We start from the raw sequence: 22,008 nt of genomic DNA, 5'->3' as shown, positions 1-22,008 counted from the left end.
GGAGTGCTGGCTGGAAAGAGGGTTGGACCTGTGAGGAAATAAACTGTCTCCTGCCATTTGATTTCTACTGTGGTCAGGGAACCAACGACATACGTGACACTTTCATCAGTTTCTCCTAATGACAACAAACCACTAAACCCCAATTTTAGTTAACCACTCAGGTCAAAAGGGGTAGCAATATTTCCCTACAAAACTATGATTTGGGGCTCCAAACTTTTCCTAGCTGAAAGCCTGGCTAAGAACCCAAGGCCCACACCTAATATGCAGGCAATAGAGAAGACTGCTGCCCTCTTCTCTTGCTATGGAGTCAGGCTCTGTGGCAATGACAAATCCCAGCATACCCGGTTCCATCATTAGCTCTGGATTTAGGCAGAGCAGGCAGCTCTCTATATTAAAGATGAGGGACGCCATGCACATCATTGTGGAGCTCTGCACAGGGCCACCTCTCACACAGACTTTGCAGACCATTAATTAATTAATTACTCATGTATTACTTTAACAAGAAAGAAAGCACGAACTATCATTATTTATCTTATAATTTTCCATGAAAGTCACCTTTGCCACTTACATTATGTACGAGCTGTGGAAAATTATGTGAGTGGTACAAAAAGAGAGGCTGTATCCTGGAGACAGCATGAATATTGTATAATGTAGCACTTGCTGTCTGTTCATTTATATACTAAAGCAAACCAGCGTGTGAAATTTAGAGACCCCACAGCACAAGTTGAAGCCGCAGTCTCCTGGGAAGCATGGATAATGGTTCTGAACAGGAAGAAGGGTTGGGGACATATTTCCCCTAAATGGAATGCATTATCAATTTTCCCCTCAGCGGGCTTTTTTGCTTTACTTTGAGGAAGACCTTTTCCTATTAGACGACTGGCTAAATGTCTCATTTCTGTACTCTCGTAGGCACTTATTTGACCCCATTACTGCAGCATCTGGGCAACTCACAACAGCCCTATATGGTGGGGAAGTGCTATTATCCCCATATCTGGGGAATAATTGGCTAGGCAGTAGTACTGCAGGAAAGGATCTGGGGGTTAGAGTGGATCACAAATGGAATATGAGACAATCATGTGATGCAACTATGAAAAAGGCTAGTATCATTTTGGGCTGTATTAACAGGCATATGGTAACACAGGGGAGGTAATTGTCCCAGTCTGATGAGGCCTCAGGTGAAATACTACAGTAGCTCCAATTCTGAGCACCACACTTTAGGCAACATGTGGCCAAATTGGAGCAAGCCCAGGGAGAGCAACAAAAATGATAAAAGAGTGAGGGTGGACCTGTTAACTCAGGGTCGGCAACCTTTCAGAAGTGGTGTGCTGAGTCTTCATTTATTCACGCTAATTTAAGGTTTCGCATGCCGGCAATACATTTTAATGTTTTTAGAAGGTCTCTTTCTATAAGTCTATAATATATAACTAAACTAGTGTTGTATGTAAAGTAAATAAGGTTTCAAAATGTTTGAGAAGCTTCATTTAAAATTAAATTAAAATGCAGAGTCCCCCCCGGACCAGTGGCCAGGACCTGGGTAGTGTGAGTGCCACTGAAAATCAGCTCCTGTGCAGCCTTCGGCACATGTGCCATAGGTTGCCTAACCCTGTGTTAACTATCTTCACCAATGTTAAGGGCTGTTGTAAAGCGGACACTGATCAATTGTTCTCCACAGCACTGAATGTGGGACAAAAAGTAATCCGTTTAATCTGCAGTGAAGTAGATTTAGGTTAGATTTTAGGAAAAACTTTCTAACTTGAAGGCTAGTTAAGTATAGAAATAGGCTTCTGAGGGAGGCTGTTGAATCCCTGTGACTGGAGGTTTTTTTAAGAACAACATAGACAAACAGCTGTCTGGGAAAGTCTAGGTTTACTCTGCTGTATCTCAGCACAGGAGCTGGATTAATTAGCCTCACAAGGTCCCTTCCAGCCTTATGATTCTTATAGAGGGGCCTGAGGCACAGGGAGACTAGTTAACTAGCCTGAGGTCACACAGGCTAGCCTGTAGCCAGGCAAGGACTTAAATACAGTTGGTCTCCAATGTTCCAGGTCGAGCACATTAACCACTGGATCACTTGTCTTCACTGTTACAGCAGTACATGATATTTCATTACTAGTCAGGGGCGGCTCTAGGAATCCCGCCATCCCAAGCAGGGCGGCATGCCGCGGGGCGTGGTCTGGCGGTCGCCGGTCCCGCAGTTCCGGGGGGACCTCTGGCAGACGTGCCTGCGGAGGGTCTGCTGGTCCCACGCCTCCGGCGGACCTCCCGCAGGCATGACTGCAGACAGGGGCGGCTCTAGCAATTTGGCCGCCCCAAGCAGTCATGCGTGCGGGAGGTGCACCGGAGCCGGGGGACCAGCGGACCTCCTGCAGGCATGACTGCGGAGGATCTGCCGGTCCCGCGGTTCCAGTGGACCTCCTGCAGCTGCGGAGGGTTCGCTGGTCCGGCGGCTCTGGTGGAGTATCCGCAGGCATGTCTGCGGGAGGTCCACCCGAGCCGCGGGACCAGCGCACCCTCCGCAGTCATGCCTGCGGGAGGTCGCTGTCCCGCAGCTCCGGTGGACCTCCCGCAGGCATGACTGCGGAAGGTCCGCCGGACCCACCTGCCGCCCTCCAGGGAAAATGCTGCCCCACGCGCGCGCTTGGCGCGCTGGGGTCTGGAGCCGGCCCTGACTGTGGAAGGTCCGCAGGAGCTGGCTGCCGCCCTGCCGGCAAAATGCCGCCCCAAGCGCGCGCTTGGCGCACTGGGGTCTAGAGCCGGCCCTGTTACTAGTACTGGCAACAGCTGTAACTGTTGCAATTCAATGTTGAGGGGAGTTTGTTTGTAACAACTATATAGGAGAAAATGCAACTGTACTTAAGGCATTGCTTTAATTTTTTTTTCATAATCTCACAACATGAGTATTAGCAGCAAAAGCCACATCATGATCTTATTGCTGTTACCCTCATCCTTTTTTCCCCCTCCCAGCCAGTGTTTGAAACCATCAACTCCCATTGACATCAATGTAACAACTTCCAGTTATTTCAGGGGAAGCAGGATTAAGCCCATAGTTCCTGATCATGCAAACCGAGCTGCAGTTAGATCCCTGGGCTCATGTCATTTCATCCCCTCCACTAGATGAAAGCATACTGGCACTCACAGCCTTACAGTGTTCTGCCTTGATGACAGGTTTTTGCTATGGAATGTATTCTTGACATTGAAAACCAAGTTAAAGCAAGGAACTGAACTGCAAAGAATGTGGATTACCATGTACATTGCTGAGGAAATCCTTGGAAGGTAGATAGGAAGGAATTTAAGTTATTACCAGGAGTCAAAACACTCACCATCATTTTAATTTCAATGCAAAATGAATGTTCTCAGATGTGCTAATGATGTGTGACTTTTCAAAGCATGGCAACAACCACCTGATGAGTAACCACACAAATGCAGCTCTGCTATTCACCTGGCTCTCATACAGCATCTGTTCTCTCCCATCACCTCCTTAACCCCATACAGACACTCCTCCACTGGAGCTCCAAGTAGGGAGAGTAGCTCTGGGTGCTCTATGCCCAGATTTTACCTAGGAAATCAGCATGGGAGATGGTACAACTGGGAGCTGTTGTTTTAAGTTTGTCAATGAAAATGTCTATCAATATCTGTCCTCTGCATCAGTGGTGCAAGTAGAAAACATTTCTTGATGGTACTGCAGTCATGGGAGGAACACAAGGGGGAGGCACATGACCACCCCTCCCTTCATGTGACTCCTCCCCACCCCGCCCTCAGCCCAGGGCCCCCATGCTCTCCCCATCCCCTCTGACACCTCCCTTTGTATATACAAACATCAACATGCTTAACTACCCACTTTCCCCCCAGTCTGTTTATATGGAATATGAGAGTTGGGTGAGGCGCCATTTCAGCATATGTATGACTTATTAAAAGACAAATTTTAAGTAGAACTGTATCCTAACCTGTTTTATCATATTGTACCAACCCAAACATTGCATTTCAATGGGGGATTCAACTTCCTTTATAGGAACAGAGTCCTGAAACTCTTACCAGCCCACAAAAGTGGTCCATAGTCATGCAAATAGTCCCATTGTCTTCAATGGGATTGATCAAATGATTAAGGGTTTTCAGGACTAGGTTCCAAGTTTGTAAATTGTTCTGGATGAAACTGACAATGCCTCAGCTGTCAGATCAGAAGGAGCTTCATTCAAATAAAGGCGGGCAGATGTGTGATAAGTCCTAGCTCCATTGCTAAGACGAGGAACATATTTTATTCAGCAAAGTTCTTGGCAGATTCCTGAGGCACCTGGTTTAAGGCCATCAGTGTCTGGCATTATAAGCTTCACTTATAGTTCTCTCACTCACAAAGCTGGAAAATGAGGCATTTGTTTTCTATGTTTTGCTGCTCCAGTTCCAGTTAACAAAATGCATGTTAGACTAGTTTGGCTGCAAAGAAGAATTCTACATACACTGGGGACAACACCTGATCCTCATGCAGAACTGGGATGACATCAGAATCCAAACATCATCTGGTCAGTGCAAGCAGAGGCGTTCCTCTAATGATTTGGACTTGATGTGATGCATTACATTATGGATGTCATGGTGGGATAATTCAGACCAATGGGGAGAAACAGAATGAAAAACACTGTTTAAATGCCTTCCGTCCGTGTCCCGTCCCCCCCCGCCCCCTCTTGAGGACTCCTGACCAAGGTAACAGCACAATACACATGCTAACAAACTTAAGCAAAGCCTTTGTTTAAGTTTGTTAGCATATGTATTGTGCTGTTAAAGCCATTTAAAGAATTAATGCCCTCCGGGGGTGGGGGAGAGAAGCCCCAAGTCTTTCCAGTACCCTGTACCTGCTAAAAAATCTCTAGCCAGTACTGCAAACTGGAGGGTATGACCCTACTTGCACTCCTGCCTCTGCTTGTCCCACAGGGGCAAGGGCACTGCAGTCTAGTCTCATGCGGGGCACAAGAAGCTCCAGGGCCAGCCCAGTATCCAGTACATACCAGCATTAGTTCTGGATGAAAAGAGAATGCAGCTGCTGAGATTCTTTGGGTTGCTGCATTATATCATTGTAGTCCAAGAAATTTAAATTTCACAAGTCTTAGTATATTACACAAAAACATCCTGCTAAGGTGAGAGGAAAGACAACAAAGGCTATAGCCAACAAAATGAAATTCAACAAAGCCAAATGTAAGGTGTTACACTTAGGGAAGAAAAACCAAATGCATAAATACATCCTAGGGGATAACTGGCTTGGCAGCACCACTGCTGAGAAGGATCTAGGAATTGTGGTGGATCACAACCTCAACATGAGTCAGCAATGCCATGCTGTTGCCAAAAAAACAAATGCAATTTTAGGTTGCATTAACAGAGGCATAGCATGCAAGTCACGGAAGATGCTAGTACCACGCTACATGTCGTTGATTAGGCCTCAGCTGGAGTACTGTGTCCAGTTTTGGTCACCAATGTATAGAAAACTTGCAGAGAACCTGGAAAGGTTATCAAAGGGATGATCATAAGGCAAACCATATGAACAAAGGCTGAAGGAAATGGGTATGTTTAGTTTGGAAAAGAGGAGTTTAAGGGGGGACATGATAGTGATTTTCAAGTACTTGAAAGGCTGCCGTAAAAAAAGATGGAGAAAAGATGTTCTCTCTTGCCACAGGGAGCAGGACAAGAGGCAATGGGTTCAAACTACAGCATAGCAGATTTAGAGTAAATCTCAGGCAAAACTTCTTAACAGTAATACAATGGAACAGACTGCTAAGGGAGGTCATGGAACAGCCATCACTGAAGGTTTTCAAAAGGAGGCTGGATAGCCATCTGTCTTGGACAGTTTATACACAACAAATCATCCATCTTGGTAGGGGCTTAGACTAGCTGATCCCTGTGATCCCTTCTGACCCTATGATTCTAAAGGTTAATCCCAGACACTGAACTAAAACCAGCATGTTTCTGGCAGGAAAGGGGGATCTACTCCACCAAAAACTGGGCAGTTTTTACATGGCCTCAGACAATGGATTAAATCAAAAGCAGCCAAAATCAGGGCATCTGCCATGTTGGCATTCACTCCTAACATACGGTATAAAAAGGAAATGCATTGCTGACAGCTTGAGCAAGGACTGATAGCATGCATCTTGTACTGGTGAAAGGGGCTACATTAACAACCCTGGAAACTGAAGTCCTCTGTTTATCCAAAGACAGTGGGAGGGCAATCCTGTTCTGGAAAGACCATTTTTAAGCATGCACAATTAGTTCACTTTTCCATCAGCCTGGTTCTTCTCTATGGAGACTAACAACTGGGACAGAGTTTGGGAATGTTTTTCACAATGTAGCTATTGGTCCACTGGGACAGCCACAAACTCCTTCTACATAAGCAACCAAGCATCCCTCAGATGATACCTTTTGATTCCTAAGGCTTGATCTGGATTCAGACAGGAAGGGTGGAGATTAGCCATTACCCACCCAGTCCTCCTGGTAGTTTTATAAATGAATGTGTTTGGCTAACTTGGAGGTACTGTAAGTATTGGCAGAAGAAAAGAATATCCACAGTGTATAGCGCTGATCAGTTAGTGAGCACTATCCAGTCAGCACAACTCTACAGTCAAAAGATCACTTTTTGGAACAATAGGATGCTTTTAGCAGTGTTGATAATGATACTTCGCACAGGATTTAGGGTGGCTTGTTTTTAGAACTCCTATTCACAGGAGGCTGTAGATGCAGCATAAGAAATGAGGGCTTTGGGGACAGAGTTTTAAAGGCATTTAGATGCCTAAAGGTGCCGAAAACCTAGTAGGGTTTTCAATAGGGCCCTGCCTAATACCCATTGATTTAAAAGGACATTTGGTGCCTAGACCCAGATCCTCAAAGCTATTTAGGCATCTAACTTCCATTGAAAGCAGTGGAAGTTAGGTGCCTATCTACACTTTTGAAAATCCCACTAGTTGCCTATATGCATCTTTAGGCACCTAAACTCCTGCTGAAGTCACACTGGAAGGCTTCCTGTAAGCAAACCCACAGCTCTGCAGTTTTAAGGAATTAGCCATGCTGGACATGCACCTTTCAACCCAACTACTGAGCTATTGTGCAATACATTTTAATAGCCCACCTTGAACAGGCGTTAGGACAAGAACAAATCAAAAACAGTAACACTATGAAGGAAATGAATGTAACAGACTTATTCTCTTCTGGGATCTCTGTTTCCCTGCTCTCTGATCTTGAATTTACAGGGAATATCAGAATTCCCTCAGATTACTCAGTGAAGCATCCTGTTTTCACATGGAGCGTACAATAGCTCTGATATTTAGCATAATGGCTCTCTTCTAGCTGTGAAGAATGAAATCTCTTTAAAAGTCTCCCTGAGTCAGCTGCTAATGGCTTCCTTTATGTTTTGTACAGCTCTACCAACACCTCCCCCACCCCACAATCATTTAGTAAATAATTACTGATCCTTTCTGAAGTTAAAAGTAAATCAAAGTGACACTGTCTCATTTTTTAACCTGATGTCCAAACAAACGTGTTTCCACCTCACTTGATTATCTTATTAAGACACGTTCAGTCCAGACCTCTCACTGTGAAGCATATGTTGTGGAGGAGATGTAGGGGAAAAGGCCCTAAATAAACACAGCAGTTCTATATACAGGCCAATGGAAAATTACATAATTATCCTGAGTGGTCATTAAGTTTCCAGTATCAAAGAGCGCTTTAACCTGCCTGTTAGCTATGACTACTTTCCACAAGTTAGGCTTCACTCTATTTTTCTCCTTAAGTATTAAATGATATGTCATTAACTGTATGTAAATGGAAGAGGAGGAAGACAGATTATTATAAAAGTCTGTGTAATGTCCATGCTCCACAGGAAGTGCACTAAAAGATCAAAGTACCCAAAATGCTTTCCTCAGAAATTGTGACACGTCAGACGTCTACACTTGGCTGGGGACCTGCTAGTAAAAAGAATGTTTTGCTCAGATTCTGCATCATTAGAATTTATGTTCCATATTGCAAACGAAGCTTACCGTCTCGCTGCCTATGGCAAAGACCACCTGTAAAGCCAACTGCTTTGGAGGGTTCTTTAGAAAGGCGCGCTTCTTGGTTAAGAAAGGGTCTGAACTTTTGTAACTTGCAAATTCTTAAATTTTGGCAAACTTTCGCAGAGGTAAACAATGTTTTTTCTCAGTCCACGTCTCGCTGCCTGTTAAGATGGATTGTATCTATTTGCATCCACATTGGCTCCATCTTCATCTTTCAAGAAATACCCTGGGTGGACTTGTCAAGATACAAATGCTATTTTGAAGCAGTGTAAAGCAAACAGTAAAAAATGTACATTTTCAATTTTTTTTTTCTAATTCCAAAATGTTTGGTATCGTAAACAATAGCCTCTCTCTCTCTCGCAACAGACCAGTGGCTAGTGCCATATTCAGTTATATCCAACCAATATTTTGATGATAATTATTTTGAGTTTTTGTTTTAAAATTGATCTTTAAAGGAGATAATTGGGCGCCTGATATCACTCTGATGATACCAAATGATCTGCAGCCAGCACTACCATTTCTTTTGAGACCAGACATGGATTCCTTCTCAAATTACAGCTATTTCCAAAATGATACAGACTACTATGAAGAGCAGTCATTTTCTTTATTTGATATTCATGTCCTGGTGCCTGTGACTATAATTTCCAGCATCTTGTTTTTCTTGGGTATCACTGGGAATTTGCTAACACTATTCATTTTCAAAAGATACAAGGAAATGAGGACTACAGTTAACATGTATTTATCCAGCATGGCATTGTCTGACATTCTGATTTTCCTTGGTCTGCCTTCTGATTTGTACAGGATTTGGAAATACAAACCATACATATTTGGGGATTTCCTCTGCAAATTTTTATTTTACCTCAGTGAAACCTGCACATATTGCACCATCTTGCACATCACCACTTTGAGTGTCGAGCGGTATTTTGCAATATGCTTTCCTTTGAAAGCCAAAACGACAATCACTAAATGCAGGGTGAAAAGGGTCATCCTTTCTTTATGGGGGTGGGCTCTCCTGACTGCCAGCCCAATTCTGTTCCTGTTTGGTGTGGAACACCGCAATGGAAGCCTGCCTGATGAAGCCAAGGAGTGCAATTACATAGAACGCTCAGCCCGCACAGGGCTTTTAGAAACAATGACTTGGGTTTCAACCATTTATTTTTTCCTACCAGTGCTTTGCCTGACTCTGCTCTATGGACTCATCTGTGGAAAGCTTTGGCGAACCAGGCACAAGCTGAGAGGACCTCAGGCCGCAAGCAGAGAAAAGTACCACAAGCAAACTGTCAAAATGCTAGGTAAGGATCTGGCTTGAGACCAGGCTAACCAGCTACATTTTATATCACGCTAGGTCAGACACAAAGAAAAGGTGGAAAGAGGGAGGTGAGACAGAAAAGGCAAAGAAGGGCCCTTACAGATTTAAGGTTAGTACGTTTTACTTCATTTAGTCACGTTCATGGGTTTTACTGAGATACAGGGCCCCAATTTGAATTGTGTGTAGGTCAGTCGTGGGAACAGTTGAACTCATAGTTTGCTCTGGGCTAATGCAAAGTCAGAATAGCAGCAAAAAAAAAAGTATGATGTTGCTGTGATTTTTTTTGTTTTGTTTTTTAAAATAAATCTGATCAACCTTGATTTGTATGTGTCAAGAGGGGCCTGCACTCAGCAGTCATGGTCTGACAGGTAGTTTTTCAAGCCAGCCACACTCACTTCTCCTACAGAAAGTTTCATGTGTTTTAGCAATTAAACTTTGGGCCACAATCTGAACAAAATCATGTGTCCAGGCCTAGTTAAACATTGGCTTTATTTCCACTTAAATCATGTTTAACATTTTAGTAGACTCATTACAGAACCCACTGGTCAGCATGTAGTGTGTGATCCTCTGCAGCTCAGGAACGGGGCTAGGAGGCTGAACCCACAGCAGCGTTTTCTGCTGTAATTACTCAACCTTTTAGCTCTGAAGGTCTCTGCTTCAATCCCCAGTCACAACTAAGATAGCAGTCATCACAATTTGATAAAACAAAGGATTTATTTGGGTTTATAAAGCTTCACTGAGCCTGTTCGCTCATCTCAGATGAGCAAAATACCCACTGCCCCCTTTCCCAGAGCTCACAGTGGAATCTTGCCTCTTTTCAGCTCCCTCATTTTCTGTGGGAAACAGTGAAATGCAGGAACATGGATCCATGCAGTAGAATTTATTAACTTCAGAGCTGTGCATTTTCTCCTTCCATCAACTGTTATTGTCTCCAACTTTTGTTTCCCTATTATGGTATCTAAATATTTCTCTCCTCTTTTTCAGGGTCTTTCTTCCCCGGCTTTCCCTCTCCCCACTTCTTTCTCTGCATCTTTTTTATTGTTCCATTCATCTCCCAGATTTCTTTCACTCCGCTTTTCCATCCCCTTCTGTGTTTGGGCCCACCCAGACACTTTGTTCCTCTTCTGATCCCACTTACTTCCCAGCTGAAGACCCTGCCCCACAACCCTGGGAAATATTTCACTGACAACTGAGGCAGATTTCAGGATAACAATCTAACAACGCTGAAGTACCGATGCTTCTGTAACCTAGCCGGTTTTGTTCCTTTCTTGTCACTGTACTACATACATTTTAAAGGTCTTTTATTTGAACCCTGGACACAACACTGCAGCAGGCAAACATATCTCCAGTGCTTATATCTACCTGCCAACATGAAGCAAACATGGCTGCCCAAGTCAGGTGGTAGCATGTTACGGTACATGCCATATTAATGTAGTAGTCAGAGGTTTCAGCCACAATGTAGTTTAGAGACAGAACAAACACGGTTTCAAAATTTGTACTAAATTATATTCCTTTCCTTTTTAGCTGTAGTAGTCCTGGCCTTTGTGCTGTGTTGGCTACCATTCCACATTGGCCGAATCCTCTTTGCCCAGACCACAACCATCCTGTATGACATCACTCAGTACTTCAATCTCATCGCCATGCTTCTCTTTTACCTTGGAGCATCTATAAACCCAATACTTTACAATGTCATGTCACAAAAATACAGAAAAGCAACGAGCAAAATCCTGAACTACAGTCAAGTCTGGCAATCCAGAAATTTGACAAGGAGCGAAAGAACTTCTCTTGAAGGTACAGAAGTCAGTTCTGTCATGTAAACAGTGCAGCATTGAAATAGTGTCCTGTACAGCTAGATTACAGCGGTCCACTATGCTTGTGAACTGTGTGTTAATATCAAGCCATGGCACTGGCGCATGTTGTAGGTGAAGGGGGGATTTTAATCACTCTCGGGATGGAAAAAGCTTTCTGCTTCCATCTGTGTGCACAAAATTCTCCATTAACCAGTGTCACTCCTTCTGCTTCAGGGTGATGTCATTAGTATTTCCTGCAATGTTTATAAAGTTTTAGCAGTGTCAGGATCAAGTCAAAACTATATGCAGAAGCCAGTAATGACTCAACACTCTAAGTGCCAATGGCTTCAGTTAATTGCCTTGCAATGTGTGTCCGTGTAGTTCCAACTAGCCACAAAGCTGTCATCCGCTAGTGGATTTGTCCTAAGCCCTACAACAGTGGTCCCCAACGTGGTGCCTGTGGGCACCATGGCACCCGCCAGGGCACTTATGTGCGCCCACCTAGTGCCCAGCAGGGGGAGAGAAGCCGCGGCACCACGCCTGCTGGGGACAGAACTCTGGGGCCACAGGCAGCAGACACCAGTATTATCTGTCCTCCCGGTTTCTCTCTGCACTGCCCAGAACTGGGGTTTTTTTTGGTGCCAGAACACAAAAACAAAACAAACAAACCCCAGACCACTCCGACTCTGCAGAATGGACAGAATGCCGCCCTGTAGCATGTGCTGCCCCAGGCACGTGCTTGCTCCACTGGTGCCTGGCGCCCGCCACACTCTTCTGAAAACATGAATGTGCTGTGGCCACAGAAAGGTTGGGGAGCACTGCCCTACAAGATCGCAGCTTTTGGTTATGGTTGATACAGAATCTATTCAACGTCCTCATTCAAGTTCTTAGCATTTGTTTGATGTCTGAAAACTAATCAATCCAGCTTGTCTGTTTTGAATGAAACTACCTTTGTTCTCTTCATTTTAATATATTTAATAACTGGGCAAACCTTAAAGGGAAGGGAAAGAAAAATATTAAGATGTTATGATTGGGAAAGCTGCATGTCCGTTACACAAAGGCTGACAAAGGGAAGCAGGAAAGTAAGCTACAGATTGGGAGAGGGAGGCAGAGGCAGAGAAAGTTACTTGCTGAACTTCCACAAGAAGTTTGTGACACACAGGGATGGAACCCAATTCTTGCACCAGTTCCTTAACCTCAAGGCCATCCTCAAGGGGGTAATGAAATTATATTGTTTGGACAGCCAGATTACTGCACTTACATTAAAGGCAAAGGACTTTGATGGGTAGAGAGAGGATGGAGTCTATTTCAAGCTTCATTTTCCCTGGTGGAAATCAAGGTTATGTCAAAGCAATCCTGCCTTTGTTGCTCTGTCACCATTTCACAAGAAGTTGTTTGTGTTGTTCTGACAGAGCACAACAACTTACCACACATCACTTCACACACCACCAGAGTGGTGCTATATCACATCACTCAGTGCTGCTTTCCTTTTCGAAATGTTGATCTCAATGAGACCATTTTCAATCACCACTTTTAGTCATACATGCCGCTTCTCATCTGAATAACTAGAAACGGAGTTATGTAGTACACAGTGGTTCCAAAGGATGGACTCCATCAGCTTATAGCAAACAGAACAGCATCACCAAGTTCACGCATTTCATTAGTAGATTTTAAGGTTTATTTTTTGCCCTTAATGCGTTGCCTATAATCTTGCATAGGAAAAGGGGTGGGGAGGTTAATTCTATAAGGAATAATAGGCTGTATTCTCCACTGGATGGAGCACTGTCAGGGCTGGTGCAAGGAAGTTTCGCGCCCTAGGCGAAACTTCCACCTTGCGCCAACCCCCAACTAACCCCGCCCCCGCCCGCAGCAGCTAACCCCACCTGGGGAGCCCCCCTCTGCGGAAGCTAACCCTGCCCCCCGCCACAGCAGCTAACCCCGCCCGGGGAGCCCGCCTCAGCTCTCCCCCGCTGAGCACGCCGGCGCTGCTCTAATTCTCCTCCCCTCCCAGGCTTGCGGCGCTGATTGGAGACTTAGAGCAGGGGCTGTGTGCTCAGCAGAGGCGGCGGAGTGGAGGTGATCTGGGGCGGGGAGCGGTTCCCCTGTGCACCCCGTTACTGCGGGCGGCCCTCCCCGCGCCTCCCCCCCCGCCCCAGCTCACCTCCACTCCACCTCCTCGCCTGAGCGGGCTTTTAGGTGCCCTAGGCGGCCGCCTAGTTTGCCTAAATGGTTGCACCGGCCCTGAGCACTGTGAAATCAAAGCAGTGGAAATTCCATTGTAATTGGGCCAAAAAAAGTTTGAGGGAAAGGAAGTGAGCCAATCTGGTATAATCCCTTCTCCCTTCCTGGACATATCGTGGCTGGGCAAAGCCAGGGAACAGTTGATCTACACAATTTCAGTGAGTTTCCTTTAGATGATTCCCTGGAGTTAACGAACCCATTGGAATTAACTACTGGAGTCCCGCTCTTTCCACTGCACGGGAGGTGGGGAGGGGAACAAATGGCAGCACAATCCCCCACAGAGCAACAGAGGAGGGCATTGTGAGCAGCACAGGAGGACTGGTAGTTGCCTATGGAACTTGGGAAATCTGTGCTGTGGGAGAACTACATCCCCTCCACAAATCTCCTCCCACATGGAGATATCACCTTTGGAACTGCAGGCTTCCTGAGCACCTCTCTCGTCTGTAGGTTTAAGATGATATAGCCCATGGATGCTATAAAGCAACTTAATTCCATGTTGCTGTTTCCTTCATCCTAAACTACATACTACACAGATGACAGGATTGCCCCAGAAGGAAGTTATTTTCTTATTCACAAATTAAATACACAAATACATATAATCAAATTTGAAAACTTGTATTTTTATTGGCTGTATTAAATATATTATCTATTTGATAGTTACAATTTAGTAATACAATGCATGGCAGCTTTAACATAAGTTTGAAATATCTCAAAATTACAATGCAAAAAAAATGAAGGTATCTAATATGTTAATGCCTCTAGGGTACATCAATCTGGAATGTATAACAGTCAATATAAAATCTACATTACACTATACTTTCCAGTATATTTCCTGGAAATATGAACATTTTGTGGCAATTCAGAAGCATTTTATTTTAATTTTCTAGGAAGTCATGATTTTGGTTAATATTTATTCTGAAAGCCTACTTTGTTATTTTAAAAAGATATCAGAAATGCTATTGCCAAATAAATCACTAAATGATTTGCTCTGTTTGACTAGGAGTTAAAGAAAAAATCCTTTGGCAAAAGAAATTTGCTGAAGGCAGTCTATTGTTCTCTAAAAGTAAAATATGAAAGGAAATAAAGAAGGCATATTTGTAAACTTCGACAAACTAAAGACACTAATATCTGTATAAAACTCTTTCCAACACTGAAGAGAGACTTCCATGATATAAATGATTAACTTAAAGTTCTGCTACAAGTAGAACAATACATTCAAACACACATTTTCCAGGATTTTTTAATCAAAATAAATAGAGTACAAAATGAAGAGTACATTTTTGAAAAGGTTAATTTCAGATTGCACCATAGATCTATTTTTAAGAATATTAACTGATACTATGTCATAATTTAGGATTTCCACATCTGAAATGCATCACAATGCCTCAAACTAACTTGTTAACAGCCATAGGAGAAACATCCTTAAGATGTTTTATTCTTTGAAAGAATTAGCCTGTACCCAACAGTACTATCCCACATGCAAGTGCACTGCCCCGATGTACATGAAATGTAGCTGTAGCACTTGCAAAATATGTTCAATCTGTAACACTCTATGGCGTGTTCTTTTAACGCCAAATAATTAAGATGACCCATTCTGAAACAAATGTCTAAATTTGTGGCTTCCAGCTTTCAAAACAGTTGATGTAAAGAAAATAGCTGTCAGACTTATCTTCAGATATCTAAAGAATGTGTTTGACAAGGAAAAGTCATATGTAGTGCATAGTATCCACCAAAAATATTCCTCAAAACACAGTCCAGACATGCATGACAAGTTTTGGAAAAGTTTCATAGCAAACTGAAAAGTCTCACCACCACCACCACAATGGAATGTGAACTGCCACCATTGTGATAGCAATGAATTTAAAACATTGTATAAATGTTACCTAAAAATATTTCGTGTATAGTTTGATAATTCAGATAAGGATAGAAGAGCATCCAAAAGCAGTTTGAACTTTTTTATTTTTAGGTTAAGAATAGTACAAAAACATTTGCTCAGTTTGAGCCAATAGTGAAACATTTATCATAAATGCACTCTTTCTCCTTAAAGACAAAATCTGTGCCTTCTCTGAAAATACTGAAAAGATTTAATCAGATGCACAGGAAATTACTGTTCTCTCAGGCACTGAGAATGAAAGTGTGGATTGGGCCAACAGTTATTTACCAACTGCTGAAAGCATTTAATTCAGAAATGTAAAGTACAAAAGAGGACCAATTTGCAATATTACATACAAATGTAATCACTCTGTTTGTACATTACATGCCTCTAGCATTTTTAATTAAAATTCTAAAAATGCTGGCACCTGTACTTTAACACTTGAAATATTAATTATTGAACCCCAAACATTAAAATAACTGTAAAGTAGTAATATATTTTGTTTTTCTTCTACAGTATATTAAATGTGGTTTGCTCTAGCAATGTTCTGCAGTACAGTACTGTTCTAAGCTCAAGCATTTTTGCTGCTGTATTTCATGTATACCAAACTATAACAATACTTGATTAAAAGTTGCTGATCCACTACCACTTGCCTAGTTGTACTTCAAAAGACTTTATATAAAGCCGTTTCTCTAACTGGCCAAAGGGCCTAGGCTTTGATATTGAGAAAGACTAGGGGAAGGGGGGGGAGGGAGGCAGTTTTTTGCTGTTCTATTAACCGCTAACCCCGATTACAAAGGACCCAGGATTACCCTTTCTATGGCAGTTGTGTGTTCTTTACTTAGAAAGGTTCTGCCAACCCAGTCTCAATGTCAGTCAGCAGCAAAGATGGAAACGTGTGTATCTCTTATACAATCATTTCCAGCTAGGATGTTATTTAGAATTAACCAACACAAATACCCAGAATGGTCATAAAAAGCTGAATAATGACTAGGCTTTAAACAATCTACTTGATTACAAAGTACTGAATAACAAAAGCAAAGAAAATAGCAACCACTGCAAACCCCACAAGAAGAAGAAAAGCAGCAAACCGCTCGTCATTTAACATCTTCTTAATCTTTGCAAATTTAGCTGTAGAATGAGTACACTGTGGAACCAACTCTTGTTTTTGAGATGAGAATACCGTACTGGGACTGTAAGGTCCATACAGTTCTTGTAATCCAGTAGAATCTTGATACTGGCGTCCAGCACAGACTCTGAACCGATATTCACAGTTTGTCTGAAAGTTTGTGAAACGGAATGAAGTCTCTGATCCCTTGTATACCTAAATAATAAAGAGAGTGAACAAATTGCTCATCTATTTCACTTTCCCAACATCTAGCAATTGACACAATAGGCAGTGCAACAAGAGCAGGCCTGCAAGGGTCTGGGAAGCCTTCCTCACCCATCCAATTTGAGGGCCCTAGAAATAAAAGAACCTCTGCTTTTATTTCTAAAGAGTTTCCTAGCGAACAGTCTTTAAAATGTAAAAGAACTAGGAGTGAAAACTTGCCAGTGATGTTCCCCTAATGACGACAAATTATTTGCCGTCCTTGCAAGCCTGGCCTCTGAAAAAACTACAGCCATAGGGTAGTGCCGACAGTCCATCCTAAAGGAAGAAAGCACCTGCCCCAGAGCTTACAATTTAAGATAAGCAACAAATGAAGTGCTGGGGATAGGTAGGGGGATCAAACGTACATTTATCCCTCACCCACAAACATCAAATCCCCAACTGTTCTTTAAACTTGAATTTACTATTTGGCTCATTTCATAGTACAAGTGGGGTTTGGGAGGAGATTATGGCAGTGGTTTTACAAATCCGTTCTGACAGAGTGCTCCTACCTAAGGGGTAGAGTACAAGAAAGCACAAAGTTGCTTGAAGAAAAAGTGGGCAGACAGGTAACGAGGGAGAGCCAGGCTAGTAATACTGGGATAAGAAGAGGGGCCAGATTTGTGAAGGGCCTGTTAAGATTGGCATGTATGCGAAAGAATCTCATTAACCTTCCCCCAAATAGTGAGGCTGCTCCGGTGCCTGGTGGTACACTCAGGTCGATAGGAAGTTCTTTACACATGAGATGGAACAGAAACAATTCTAGCTTTTTGAAAATTACCCTGTTCAAAACCTATTTGAGGTTTTCAGTGACATAAGGCATTCAACATTTCCAATGGTATCAAGAGCTTTGTGCATGACAGTGATACACGAAGATATGCATAAAAATTGGAAAGATCCTTTTGAGACTGCGCTGCTCCCGCTGTAATTGTTAAAACTGTTCACAGTAGTTTAATAGTTTGAGGCAGTTTGTTCAAAAATAAAAAAATAAACGGCAACCAGACTTTTCCAGGTTTAAAATCCACACGAGGGAGGATGGGTTATAGAGCTGGGTTTTAGTAGTGGTCAAGAAAGTGTGCACAAGAGGGTTGGGCAAGTCTAAAAACCAAGGGTCTTAAGTTTGTCATCTCAGAAGTGGTACAATTGTGTAAACAGAACTCGTCATGTTCCACCCCCTCCCTCTGGGGAAAAACCTGTATCATTTCTGTCTAACTTCCTAGATTAATACACTACTTTAATTCTGTGCCTCTTATGGTCTCATTAAAAATTTATAATGTGCACAGCGCTATGGCGGCAGGAGAGCTGCTACCGCCACTCACTGAGATGGTTTTATGATGTCAGCATAGAGCAGCTACATGAGCGATCTTACAGCAGCACAGCTGCATTGATGCCACTGGACGTGGCTTTAGTAACATTCAGAGACTTGATTCTCTTAAAAAAAAATTCCTTACAATAATTTTTAAAAAAATAGCAAATGAAATTTTAAAAGTTACCTGGTCAACCTCTCTCCCACTGGCAAGTTGAAGAATGTAAACAATGGAATCTGTTTTCATTGATTGTAAAGGCTCCCATGTGATTTCACAGATGTTTTCTCCCACCTGATTTACTTTGGGTGCTGAAGAAAAAAAAAAAAAAAGAAAATCCACACACAAGCTTTCAAAAAAAACTCAGAAAAACCTATTTTTTCCATGGTTAACCTGAAACCGCTGTAATCCCTTTTTTACATGACTAAGGACATGGCTTTAGTAACCCAGCCACCCCACTAATGAAGAAGTGATTCTGAATAGGGCTGTTAACAGGCTCAGGACGGGTATTCAATTTTGTGGTGGTAGGATCTCTGTTAAAAAGTAATTCTATCTTAAAGTATCTTAGTAAAGATTGAATATGGAAGCCCGTTATGCTTTGTGTCAATTTTTCCACATACAACTTGTTTACAATTTGATAGTAAGTTTTTTTAAACTGTTAGCCCCAAAACAGAGGCTGGGTCAGGATTCTTTCCATTTTGCATATCTCACCAATGAAAGGTTTTGCAGGCCAAATTATGCTCTCAGACACTGTGCAACTCTGTTGCAAAGCCTATGGGGGATGCAAAGGTGCTTCTGAAAACATAATTTGGCCGGAACAATCTTTAATCATTGGTGATGTGCCACACTGGTTTTACACCTACAGAATGTTTCATCCCAGTAGGGGGATTCCTAGCTGGCCAGATACAGTCACAGTATCCAGGAAATCTGCACTTCCTGTGTTTGACAAAGGGACTAGATAGGGGAGAGAATTTGTTTTTAATATCAAATATAAAAATGGCCACACTGGGTCAGACCAAAGGTCCATCTAGCCCAGTATCCTGTCTTCCAACAGTGGCCAATACCAAGCGCTTCAGAGGGAATGAACAGAACCGGTATGCTACTGTTGATTTTTTACGCACCAGAATTACAACAACTCTTAGAATGCTGTATGATGGAATGCTCACCTTTAAGAGATGCTGGTGGAGATTTGATTGTAGTGAAAGCATAAACTTCAGAAAACTCCCCTTCTCCAGCATCATTGTATGCCTGGATTTTAAAATAGTATGTAGTGGATTCACTGAGTCGCTGCACCTTGTACGTATGACAAGGTCCGCTATAAACAGTAACAAATCTAAAAAAAAAAATTGTACATGTTAGAACTACACAAACTAATTTATGTTAATGTTTAAACACTAAAAAGTGTGTGAAGAGTGAAAGATTTGTTTGTAAAATTTTATTACAAAAATTGTGACTTACCTTAAATTTGTTACACAAGTGTTAGACCAAACAGACCTCTTTTATTGCAATAAACAGCTCATTATGTGTATTAGTGTCATTCACAACAATAACACTGAGTTGTGGGCACAAGAGTGCCAATGCCTTCCCCCCCCCACTCATTTTAGGGGATCTATCATTAAACCTAGATTTGCACTAGGCTGGAACATTACACAGGAGGTTTGTTACACATGGTTAGTCATGCACTTTCTTTCCCAACCTCTCAAATTTTTAAGTTAGAGGAACTGCAAGCTTCTGGGGGAAAAAAGGGATTCATCCACTTTTATAATCTTAGGTCAAAAAGGAATTGTTCACCCTATTTGTTGGTTACATACACTAAACCTTTAAATTTAGAACAGATTTTTTTAAACACACAAAACAGACAATAGACTTATAGGTTAATGTATTATGTTATTATAGTGTAACAATTCACAACTTTCTTAATCTTGAATAAAACATGTTATGCAAGTGCTAAGTATTAATTTCTCATGTCATACAATGAATCAGATACACCCAATTTAGCTTTTTCACTGGAAAATGAAACTGAATATCCGATTCCACCATGAGAGTTCTAAGGAAACATACAAATGCAATTTAGACAGCAAGTGGGCTTAACACTCATAGTCTTGATTATCTTTCCAGTTTTGTCATCCAATAAACTATATCCACTAACAGAAGTGAGGAAATTAATAGTTTTATGATATACATCAGACCCATTAACTTGATAAGATCAAAAAACAGGACGTGAAGCTGTAAAACATTAGCAGGCTTCTGAATGTTCCAAATTGTACAGTAATGATCTCACCTGCCAAATTTATCCTCCATCTGCAAGTTGAACTGTGTAGGATTGGTAATTAAAGCTCTACCAGGACCTTCACCCCATTTCAGTTTAAGGCTCTGGTAGCTGAAGACCACACATTCAAGATGAGGCGGGTCAGGAGGTAGTGGTTTTGTTTTGGCTTTAATGGAATGACTGAAAGGACCAACTCCAAAGTTGTTTATGGCCTGTATTCTAATTCTTCAAGTGAGAGAGGGGGGAAAAAAGGGTTTGCTGTTAATTTACAACTACTAGGTTAAATAATGTACTAAAAAAGACACTTTTACTGATTGTAAAGTTCAATTACTGATGTACTGAAATAATCTTATACACGCCCCAATAATATTCTGCAATGAAGCAAAATGTCAACTGTCATTTGCAAAGAACCAAACACCACAGAAGTTATAAAGCTACAGTTAGAGATTTCAGAGTTGATTTTTGAAAAAAAAAAAAAAAAAAAGCTTAAGAGTTAAGATCTCTTTCAAGTTGAGCTAATATCTGGAATACAAGTGAGACAAATACTACAAGGTTTTCAGTGGGATTTTGCATAGAATAATCCTAAATAATACTGAGAAGTATTGCAGAATGGAAGCACAGTTGCTGCTGTTCATGAAGGTAAACCATGCAAGTTACAATATTTTTAAGAGTTCAGAGTTAAAGCAGGTTATGGTGTAATTTTAAAACACAAAGCAAGGAAATTTGCCTTAATTCACCCTGTTTTGACTGGGTATTTCAGCTCATCTGGTAATTCTCCTTCCCTCTCTAGTAAAGCATCTAATAAACTGTAAAACACAGGCACAATGTGATGACTAAGGACAAAATGACAGCTGTGACTATGATATTCCCTCCCCTCCCCCATTTGAGTTTTACAGGTTAACCTACAGATGTGATATTTTAACCTTATTAGCCTACTATTTTTTAAAATAGATTGAAGGGCAGTTACATACAGATGCGTATTTAACTAAAAAATAGAATGTATATTTACAATGCACATAAAGTGTACAAAATTTAATTTTACCCCTTTCATCTATCCTTCATACAGAATCACAGAAATGTAGGTCTGGAAGAGACCTCGAGAGAGCCTCTAAGTCCAGCCCCTGAAACCATCCCTGCGAGATGTTTATCTAACCTGTTCTTAAAACCCTTCAATGACAAGAATTCCACAACCCCCTTTGGAATCCTATTTCGGTACTTACTTTCTAACTATAAAGATAGTTATTTCCCAAATATTAAACCTAAATCTCCCTTGCTGCAGATTAAGACCATTACTTCTTGTGCTTCCTTCAGTAGGACACGGAGAACAATTGATCACTGTCCTCTTCATAACAGCCCTTAACATTTGAGGACTGTCATCAGGTCCCCCCTCAGTCTTCTTTTCTTAAGACTAAAAATACCCATTTTTTTTTAAACCTTTCTTCACAGGTCAGGTCTAAACCTTTTATCATTTTTGTTGCTCTCCTCTGTTCTCTCCATTTTGGCTGCATATTTCTTAAAGTGTGGTGCCCAAAACTGGATACAGTATTCCAGCTGAGGCCTCGCAAGTGCCAAGTAGAACAGAACAATTACCTCCTGTGTCTTACATATGACACTCCTATTAATACATTCCAGAATATTTGCTTTTTCGCAACTGCGTCACATCATTGGCTCACTCAGTTTGTGATCCGTTATAATCCCAATTCTTCTCAACAGTGCTACTACCGTAGCCAGTTATTCCCTATTTTGTAGGTGTGCATTTGATTTTTCCTTCCTAAGTGAAGCACACTGCACCTGTGTTTACTGAATTTCATCTTGCTGATTTCAGATCAACT

General features: G+C 41.9%; 2 protein-coding genes across 6 annotated transcripts in view; one reads left to right on the top strand and one right to left on the bottom strand.

Annotated features, from left to right (window-relative positions):
* Positions 1-4,398: 4,398 nt before the first annotated feature.
* LOC120372003 (motilin receptor-like) overlaps positions 4,399-22,008 on the top strand; it is a 31,413-nt gene continuing 13,803 nt past the window's right edge. Inside the window, exons 1-4 of one of the 2 annotated variants that reach the window (XM_039488631.1) lie at positions 4,399-4,514; positions 9,191-9,313; positions 10,855-11,121; positions 21,243-21,388. In XM_039488631.1, the coding sequence (XP_039344565.1) occupies positions 4,475-4,514; positions 9,191-9,313; positions 10,855-11,121; positions 21,243-21,301 (489 nt within the window). In that variant the 5' untranslated portion in view covers positions 4,399-4,474 and the 3' untranslated portion in view covers positions 21,302-21,388. The remainder of the gene's footprint in view (positions 4,515-9,190; positions 9,314-10,854; positions 11,122-21,242; positions 21,389-22,008) is intronic. The other variant, XM_039488630.1, reaches the window with a different exon arrangement.
* LOC120372002 (fibronectin type-III domain-containing protein 3a-like) overlaps positions 13,966-22,008 on the bottom strand; it is an 83,452-nt gene continuing 75,409 nt past the window's right edge. For all 4 annotated transcript variants that reach the window (XM_039488627.1, XM_039488626.1, XM_039488629.1 and 1 more), the window contains exons 23-26: positions 20,189-20,401; positions 19,074-19,240; positions 18,097-18,218; positions 13,966-16,558 (exon numbers count right to left, since the gene is read on the bottom strand). In XM_039488627.1, coding sequence (XP_039344561.1) covers positions 16,241-16,558; positions 18,097-18,218; positions 19,074-19,240; positions 20,189-20,401 — 820 coding nt within the window. In that variant the 3' untranslated portion in view covers positions 13,966-16,240. The remainder of the gene's footprint in view (positions 16,559-18,096; positions 18,219-19,073; positions 19,241-20,188; positions 20,402-22,008) is intronic.

The sequence above is a fragment of the Mauremys reevesii genome, linkage group 9, assembly GCF_016161935.1.
Source record: "Mauremys reevesii isolate NIE-2019 linkage group 9, ASM1616193v1, whole genome shotgun sequence".
NCBI classification, from domain to species: domain Eukaryota; kingdom Metazoa; phylum Chordata; order Testudines; family Geoemydidae; genus Mauremys; species Mauremys reevesii.
The sequence above is the reverse complement of the archived record's forward strand: the minus strand, read 5'-3'. Positions and strand labels throughout refer to the sequence as shown.